Source organism: Camellia sinensis, chromosome 15, assembly GCF_055761805.1.
Source record: "Camellia sinensis isolate YWXY chromosome 15, ASM5576180v1, whole genome shotgun sequence".
NCBI lineage: Eukaryota > Viridiplantae > Streptophyta > Magnoliopsida > Ericales > Theaceae > Camellia > Camellia sinensis.
In genome coordinates, this window is record NC_138975.1 from 135,395,021 (window position 1) to 135,404,066 (window position 9,046).

At 40.9% G+C, this 9,046-nt stretch overlaps 1 protein-coding gene across 1 annotated transcript; it reads right to left on the bottom strand.

Moving 5' to 3' along the window:
- Positions 1-1,906: 1,906 nt before the first annotated feature.
- LOC145813312 (uncharacterized) lies at positions 1,907-2,266 on the bottom strand. The gene has a single exon (XM_082908601.1). The coding sequence runs from the start codon at positions 2,264-2,266 to the stop codon at positions 1,907-1,909; it is 360 nt and encodes a 119-aa protein (XP_082764727.1).
- Between the last annotated feature and the right edge of the window lie 6,780 nt (positions 2,267-9,046).

Sequence of the window (9,046 nt, forward strand, 5' to 3'; positions counted from 1 at the left end):
TGTGAGATTAGATTCAGAACCGCGGGTGTCTGAACTGTAGCGCTTCTTTTAAACCTCCAAAATGGGAAGCGAAAAAGTCGAGCTACATTAGGCCGTGCTAAATCTGCGCTAGCCATCTCCCGGTGCTCGGTTGCATGCGCCAAATCGATAGGGCGAACAAGGTGAGTGCCTGGGGAAAATTTCGCCACAAAGTCGACCAGGGCTTGTGCCTTGATAGCTATTCGGGGTTGAGATTTGATGTCATATTGCCCCAGCTCTACCGTCCACTTCAAAATTATGCTCGTAAAATCTGCCTTCTCAAAAAGCACCTTGAGTAGAAATTCGGTTAGGACTACTATTGTGTGGGCGTGGAAATAGTGTGCCGACATTCTATAGGCCATCATGAGAGCTAGAGCCAATTTTTCTAGCGGCATATATCTTGATTTAGCGGGGAGCAATGTCTTGCTGACTTAGAAAATAGGGAGGTGCTGAATCCCTTTAGCTCGAACGAGCACCGCGCTTGCTGCGTGCTAAGAAGCAGCCAAGTATAGATAGAGCTCTTTGTTTGGCCTCGAGGTGACCAGGATTGGGGCTGAGGAGAGATATGCCTTCGAATCCACTAGAGCACGGTCGCACTCTACATCCTAGAAAAACTTAGCTTTTAAAGTCTTGAAAAAGGGCCTGCAACGATCTGATGACCGACTGATGAATCTTTTCAGCGCGGCTACTATTCCAGCAAGATGTTGCACGTCCTTTGTGGAATTGGTCATTCCAGCTCTTGGATCACCGTAATCTGCTAAGGGTCAGCTTCTATTCTCTGGTTTGTAACCAAAAAACCCAAAAAAAGTTTGGTTCCCACTCCGAAAGCACACTTAGAAGCGTTCAATCGCAGCTTGTGGCGTTTGAGGATTGTAAACATCTTAGCTAGGTTGGCAAGATGCTGGGAATCATCCTTGCTCTTGATTACCCTATCGTCAATATAAGCCTCCATAGTGCGGCCAAGGAGGGGGCAAACATTTTGGTCACCATCCTCTGGAAGGTTGCCCGACGTTCTTGAGGCCAAAGGGCATAACTTTGTAGCAGTACAAACCCCTTGGCGTGGTGAATGATGTGATTTCTTTGTTCGGCTCATACATGGCTATTTGATGGTAGCCGCTATACGCATCAAGGAAGCTAAATCTTCGATGTCCAGCGATAAGATCTACCAGCTAATCAATCCTTGGAAGTGGAAAGCTATCATTCGGGCAGGCACGGTTGACCATCTTGTAATCGACAAATACTCGCCATTTTCCATTTTTCTTCGGCACTACCACCGTGTTAGAGATCTACAAGGGGTATTACACTTCTTCAATCGTCCCAGCCTCCGGTAAGTTTTTGACCTCCTCCACCACTACCTCGGCATGGTGCAAAGGCGAGCACTGAGTTCTCTGTATGACTAACCGAGTGTTTAGAAAGATATTCAACTGATGACAAATGAAGCTTGGGTCGACGCCAGACATCTCTTAAGGCGTCCATGCAAAGACCTTAATATTAGAGACCAAAAAGTTGACGTAGTCCAACCGCTCGGTGCTAGACAATGATGAGCCTAAAAGAAAGAATTTGTTCGGATTATTCTCATCAATCGAACCTCCACCAAGTCTTCAACTGAATTTTCCTCGGCTTTTCTTCACACATCTTCTAGGACCTCCTTGCCTTCTAGTCCTTTTATCATCTAGATGAAGCCCTTTGCCACCCTGGTGCCATTGACCGTGACAAAGCATTGTTTCAACATGACTTGGTCCCCCCAAACTTCTTTAATTTGCCCAGCTGGGCCAGGGAAGCGCATGACCTGGTGATAGGTTGATGCCACTGCTTGCATGGCATGTAACCAACCCCTTCCCAAGGTTATGTTGTAGGTTGACGGGACCTTCAGCACCCAAAACTCCACCTACTTCGTAACCGACCCAGCCTTGACCGGCAATATGATCTTTCTGATCAACCATTCCAGTTGAGAGTTGAAGTCGACCGGAGGAGATGTCGCTGGGGCCAAGTCCTTGTCCTCCAACTTCATTTGTTTGAATGCGTCGTGATACATGATCTCGACCGAACTACCTTGGTCGATCAAAATTCGCTTGATGTCAAAATCCCTAACACGAAGCGTCACCACCAAGGCGTCATTGTGGGGGGTTTGAATTCTTTCCAAGTCCTTGCTTGAAAAGGCCATGATGTCTTTTGTCTTGGTCTTCCCTTTCTTTACGATGGGCTGAACAGAGAGCACTTCCCTCACGTGCTCAGCCTTCTTGATCATCTCTCTAAGCTCGCAAACTCATGCTGGGTTCGATGATGCTATGAATAACGTTGATAACTCCTTGGGGTGCTGCATCCAAGACGACTAGCCCATTTGGTTTGGTCTGCCCTTGTGTGGTGGCCCTCATCCCTCTGTCTATGTACTAGTCTAAGTTCCCGGCCACGACCAGCTCTTCTAAGCATTGCTTTAGTGGCACACAGTCCTCCGTGCGATGCCCTATATCTTCATGGAAAGTGCAGCAATACCTTGAGTTAAAGCTCCTCTGTGTATCTCCTAGTTTTGCCGGCCAACGGACATATGGCTCACCTCAGATTTCGCTGAGGATGTGATAAATTGGAATCTTAAAACCAGTGGTGACGCCGGTCCGTGCCTTCAATTTTCTCTTGGCATCTTCCTCTTCATTTTGAGGAGCATTAGCTCGGTCGTTCCCACGGCATTTGTTTTTGTCATTGCGGCCAGCTCCGCGGTGTTGCTCTGTAGCTCGGTTATTAGAGCGGTTATCCTCCTGCCCTTCAGAGTGAACCTTTCCAGCCACATGTTTGTCCACCGCAATTGGATTTGCCTTCTCGGTCACGATGGCGGTGGCGGTGGTGGTGGTGGCATTATCCTCAACCCGGATATGCTCGTTAGTCCGCTGCATCAATGATTCTATGGACGTAGGCTGGTGCATTGTAAGCGATTCGCATAGTCATGTCCGACTGGTAGACCTCGCTTGTATTGGGCGATTACCAGATTAATGGTGCAATCAAGGATCTCATTGTAGGTCTCCCAATACTTGGCATTGTATGCCTTCAAAGAACCACCCGACTCTAGTTTGATACCTAGGAGGTAATAAACCTCCTTCGGTGTTCTAGTATTGGCCTTGAATCTGGTGACGAAGGCTTCCGCTAACTGCTGCCACCCCTCAATACTCCCCTCCGGGAGCCTCTTGAACCATTTCAGGCCCAGTTCTCCCAAACTTGCTGGGAATATGAGACATATCAGGGTATCGTTGCGCTGATGGCCTACCAGCACTTGCCAGTAATGGCTAACATGCATGTATGGATCTATCTTGTCATCGTACAGCGTGAACTTAGGTTAGTGGAATCCACTAGGGAGTGGCGTGCTCTCGATCTTTGGAGACAGTGGAGTGGTGGTAAGTCTTGCCAACTCTCTGTCCACTAGTGTTGGAGTAGAGTGGCGGCATGGTCACTTCCTCATAGTAGTAGAGTCTTGGACTTAGCCTTTGCAGCTCCGGCACTCTTTGGGCCTCCCTGTAGCGTGCTTGTTCCTCCAAGACGTACCTCAGGTCCCCCGAACAGACGGAGTGAGAGTATCTCGACGTCGTCGATGAACATGAAGGATGATAGCTGCTGTCCTGCGTACATAACCTCTCCGTTGGTGGTTCAAAGTCACCAACACCATAGCTCCTAGTAATGGAGAGGGAGGGTGTGCCCCGCTGGTGCTGGTTACCTAAGGGACAGGGTTGGGTGCGCTCACTGTGGTTTCCCACTCCAACAACACCCTTTCCTTTGCTTTGTCACTTTAAGGCCTCCATCTCAACTACCATCTTCCTTATAAGGTCATCTAGGTCTTTGAGTTTATGCTCTAGGCGTTGAACATGTGACTCTCCTCGTCGCTGGCGCCCATCAAGACTCCGTGACTGGTCAGTACTCCTCGCGCGTTTGTCTCGCGCGTCTCTGAGTGGTCCTCTAGGCGAGGTCTCCAGGCCCGCTATGGTTGGAATGGCGGGAGGGTCATCTCTCCTCTGAATCGACTCTGGAGTTATGCCATCGACGACGAATAGTTGTGTTTCGTCATTGTTTGCCATGGAAAATAGTCGAAAAAGCTTGGAGAACAAAGTTTTGTTTGTCAAAGTCTTTCCACAGACGGCGCCAATTGTACGGGGAGGAAATATTTATAACCTTCCGTACTCCTCATGTCCAAGCTTCGCTTCCTTTTTAGTAACCTAAAAACACAGAGACGGTGAGCTACCTAGCGATGTGCTATCGGAAAAACCCTCCGACGGTCAAGTTAGCACATTTAGAGAGAGAGAGCAGACAAAGGGGTAGGGAGCTTTGGTGGCTAGATATCTCAGACCTGTAGGTGAAGATAGACCTCTGTTTATATAACCTCTGCTTGCTCGTTTTTGTCTATTCTCCTTTTGACGCGTGAATATGTTCCCCTTTTACATTCCTCCATTTGTAGGTATGAATAACGCCAAACACCAAATGACAAAACAGCCAAACCGTATTGACGCGTGCCCTAAGTGGTTTCCTCCGCATTGGCTTGCTAAATAGTGCATAATCGCACTATCACTTGTTCTATTCCAGGGTACATCCTTTGGTTAATCCAACGCCGACTTACGAGCCTTTACGGCGCTCAGTCGATAGATGTCCACGCTATCCCTAGATTGGTTGATCATGGGCGCCCAGTGAATCACCACGGCCAGGTCATGGCATTCCACACTGTGCCTCACCTAGCCGACCATGCAATGCCAACTTGACCTCTGCAACCGTGGTACCGGACTGTGGCCTACACCGAACCCTAAGTCCAGGCTATTGCGGCCAGCCCAACGTTATGATCCAAAGCGCTATGTTTGTATAGTTTGGCTGAACGCTGCGCTTTTGGCTCTTCTCACATGGCCCAACACCATATTCCGTGTTGGTGTAGCTCGGCCCATCGTTCGGCACAAATCTCCTCTCAAGTCCCCTCTTCAAATTTGTTATTTTTATAATTATATTTTTGTCCTAACACTATGACATATATTACCGTGGTAACGGATCCCCTTTTGAATGAGGAAAAAAAAAACTGAAAATTTTATGCCCAAAAAACAAAAAAACAAAAAACTGAAAAATTTATAATTTAACAAAATAGAAAATTTATAGTTTATCAAAGTGAAAAATTTACATATATTTATCAAATTGGGAATTTCACAGTTTAACAAAATGGAAAATTTACATATTTACAAAGTGGAAAACTTACAAATTTACAACCTTCGAGATTGTCACATTTTACAGTACACATAGATATGTAAACCATTAGAAAAGAAAATTTAATCCCTTAACTTTTTAACTAAAATAATTAATTACCAAACAACTCTCAATTGAATAGAAAGTTCACAATTTGAAAAAGTGAATAACTTTAGGGATATTACAAACTTTGTTTAAACTATTCAAAATTGAAACTTCGCAAACAGTATCATTACAAATTTTAAAAGCAGACTAATTATGATCGATTTATATTTTCTCTTGAATCGCTTTATATATATTTTTAGTTCTATTACAACATGTTACGTGTCTATTTTTTTTTTTTTTTTGCTGGCACTGTGTGTCTATTTTTATTTTTATTTTTTGCTTGCTATTTTTCGTAATATTTTTTTATGCTTCATACTATAATACACATTGTGCCCACTATATGCAAGTTAACATGATCTAAATTAGTTACAAACTGTTGTGGTGTTTGATTACGACCACAATAGTCAAATTATAATTAATTATTGCTCATTGTATCTTTGGTTTATATTTTAAAGAGGTGACGTTGATGATCTCACTACAAAAAATTAAGGTTTTAGAAATTAAAATTTAGGGATGAAATTATTTTTTAAGAACTAAATAATTTTGTTCTGAAAAATGCTATTATTATATTTTTAGCAACAAAAATTAGACATTAGTGATGAATTATTATCCTTTTGGGATCAAATTGTCTAAAAAAATAAACCATTTTGAGACCAAATTATTTTGTCTCTAAAAGTTTATTTATTAGTGACATTTTGAAAATTTTGTCGCTAAATGTCTTATTTTTTACTTTTCAGTATAATCTTTTAGCGACTATCCTCATGACAATGGAAATTAGTCCCTATATGTCTTTTGCAACAAAATTTTCATTTTTAGAGATCAAAACATTTAGTTTCTAAAACTCTTATATGTTGTAGTGTCTCTTTGTGGTAGTTTTAGTTTTAATCAAAGTAGGTTTCAATTATGTTTTAAAATAGAGTTAGGTATGATCTAATTTGTTATGATCAATGGACTATAACATATTAGAGTTTTGGGAATTAAATTTTTTTGTCCCTAAAAATAAAAATGATCGCACCAAATTGATTGTCATTTCATTCGACAACATGTTACACATGGTACTGTTCATCTTCTTCCTATTGCCTCTACTGATCAACCTGCTGATATTTTCACCAATATTCATCTTCTTGGACGTTTCAATGACCTAGTTTTCAAACTTAAGTTGGTTAATGCTTACCCACCTTAAGTTTGAGGGGGGCTATTAATGTATATTTAGGGATTAAATTTAGGAATCCATATTTGGTTGTATCACTATCACTAAGAATCCATATTGAGTTGTATCACTATCACTCTCCTATATATAGGAGGCCTTATACATTGTTATTAGACACAATACATATACACAATTTTCTCTTTCTCTCTATTTCTTTCAACCATTATAATAGTTTTGTTAATCTGTCGATTAAAGTTAAAGTGGAGACCGTGAACAACGGCGCGAAATCGTAGTCGCGAAGCGGGTTGAAGGCAGATCTATTATCGTCGTCATCGTCTTGAACAACAACTTCTTCTCATTCTCTCTGATTTCTCTGAAGCTGAAGATGAAGCAGCAAGCTTCCTGATCCGAGTCACCATTTTCAACCTCGTCTACGTCCTCGCCTTTATCACTCGTCTCTTCTGCATCCTCCACTATGAGAGCATGATCCACGAGTTCGATCCCTACTACAATTACAAGACCACTTTGTTTTTGTCAGAGAAGAGCTTCTACGAGTTCTAGAACTAGTTCGTCTTTGACAATTGGTATCCTCTCGATCGCATCATCAGTTACAATCTCTACCCAGGTTTCATGGCGACTGCGAAGGTTGGTTCGCAAAGGGTAGTGATCGTGGTGAGTGATGGTCGCAATGGGGGCTGAGTGGCGGCAGTGGTGGCTAAAGGTGAAGCAGAGGGTAGTGAGAGGTGGTGGGATGAAATTAGGATTTCAAATCTGAATGGGTGTAAACAGCAATGCTAGGTATCATGAAAAACCTTTCATGAAAATAATCATGAAAGTTTTGTGACCCTTGGATTACACTTAGAATAAAGCACCATACACTAATCAAGGTAATCCAAGGATCATAAATCTTTCATGATTATTTTCATGAAAATTTTTTCATGATCCCTAACTTTTCTCGGGTGTAAAAGGATGATAAATCGATAGGGATGAGGATATATTGGGAATTATAGAGAGTGTAATGAGATTAAAGATGGTGTAATAAGAAATAGAGTGTAAGGAGATAAATGTCTGGTGTAAGTAGAATTACTCTTTTCTATGATAGTAGGATTAGTTAATATCATTTAATGCATCCTTAACAAGTGCCAACCAAACCCTATTTTTTTGTTAATAAAAAAAAAAAAATACAAATGCTAACAAGTGCCCTTGTGTATTGTTTAACATTGAGAAATGTGTAAAAAGTATTTCGAAAATATGTAAAAATATTAAAAAGTATCTTGATTTTAATAAAAAAAATGCATCGAATTTTGGCATACAAAAAAAAATAATAATAAATAAATAAATAAAACTTGGCATACAAAAAAAGTTTAATGAATAAATAATTTTTGGATATCATAAAAATCATTTCTGACCTTTAGATTGGATTATATATATATATATATATATGTATGGGTCCAACTTGTCTCTAGTTGGAGATCAAGACTGGACCGTCCAGTCCGTTTTGAGGGTTCACTTTTGGGCCTCATTTTGATAATTCGAACCGTTCACATTTTAGAATTCGTCAAGTACATTATCTCAGTAAAAAATAAGTCGATCGGATAATGGCAATTACATGTTGGAATCAGTTTTGTATATAAAAAAAAATAGACGCTGAAAAAATAAACGGTTCATAGAAAACTGATTCGAACACGTAATTACTGTTATACAATTGACTTGATATTTACAGGGATAATGTACTCGACGAATTCTAAATGTGAACGGTTCGAATCATCGAAGCGGGACCTAAAAGTGGACCCACAGAGCGGACTAGACGGTTCAATCTCGATCTCCAACTGGAGATAAACTGGACCCTATATATATCCCTGCAAGACGAAAGGGTATTAGAGAACAAACCTTTCCATCTTTAAAATAGAAAATTTTGTTTGAAAAAATATTTAGAAGGCTAAATGTTGTCATGTAAGTCATCACTAATAATCGTCCCAAAAAGTTCTAAAAAATAAGGGCCTTGTTTGGTTTGGATTTGAGAGAAAGTTTATTGAAATATGCTCTACAAACACATTTTTGAGAGTAATCAAATCAAACAGAATTTCCAAAAAAAAAAAATTCTCAGAAATGTGTTTGGTTTGACTTTTTCTAGGATAAGTTTTGAAACATGTTTGCAAAGAAATTTGAAAAAAAAATCTCAAAAATCTGTTTGGTTTGATGGAACTCTTTTATTTATTTTTTGGTGTCGACCCTTAGCTCATTGAAATTTGGTGTTAACCCTTTCATATCATGGTGTCGACCCTTTGCTATTGAATTCTTTGAGCCTTGTATACTGAAATATAGTGTTGACCCTCTTCATTGTTGGTGTCGACCCTTGATACACTGAAATTTGGTGTCGACCCTAGTAAGGCTTGGTATCGACCCTTGGTTTCTGCAACACTTTGGCATTGTGTACTGCTTTCTGGTGTCGACCCTTGTTGTTTTGGTGTCGACCCCTGGACCTATTTTAAGAAAAAATAGACTTTTGCACACTTGTACAAATTCAATGTTTTGATGTGCCAATTTTTATGAGAAAATAACAAATTTGAAGCA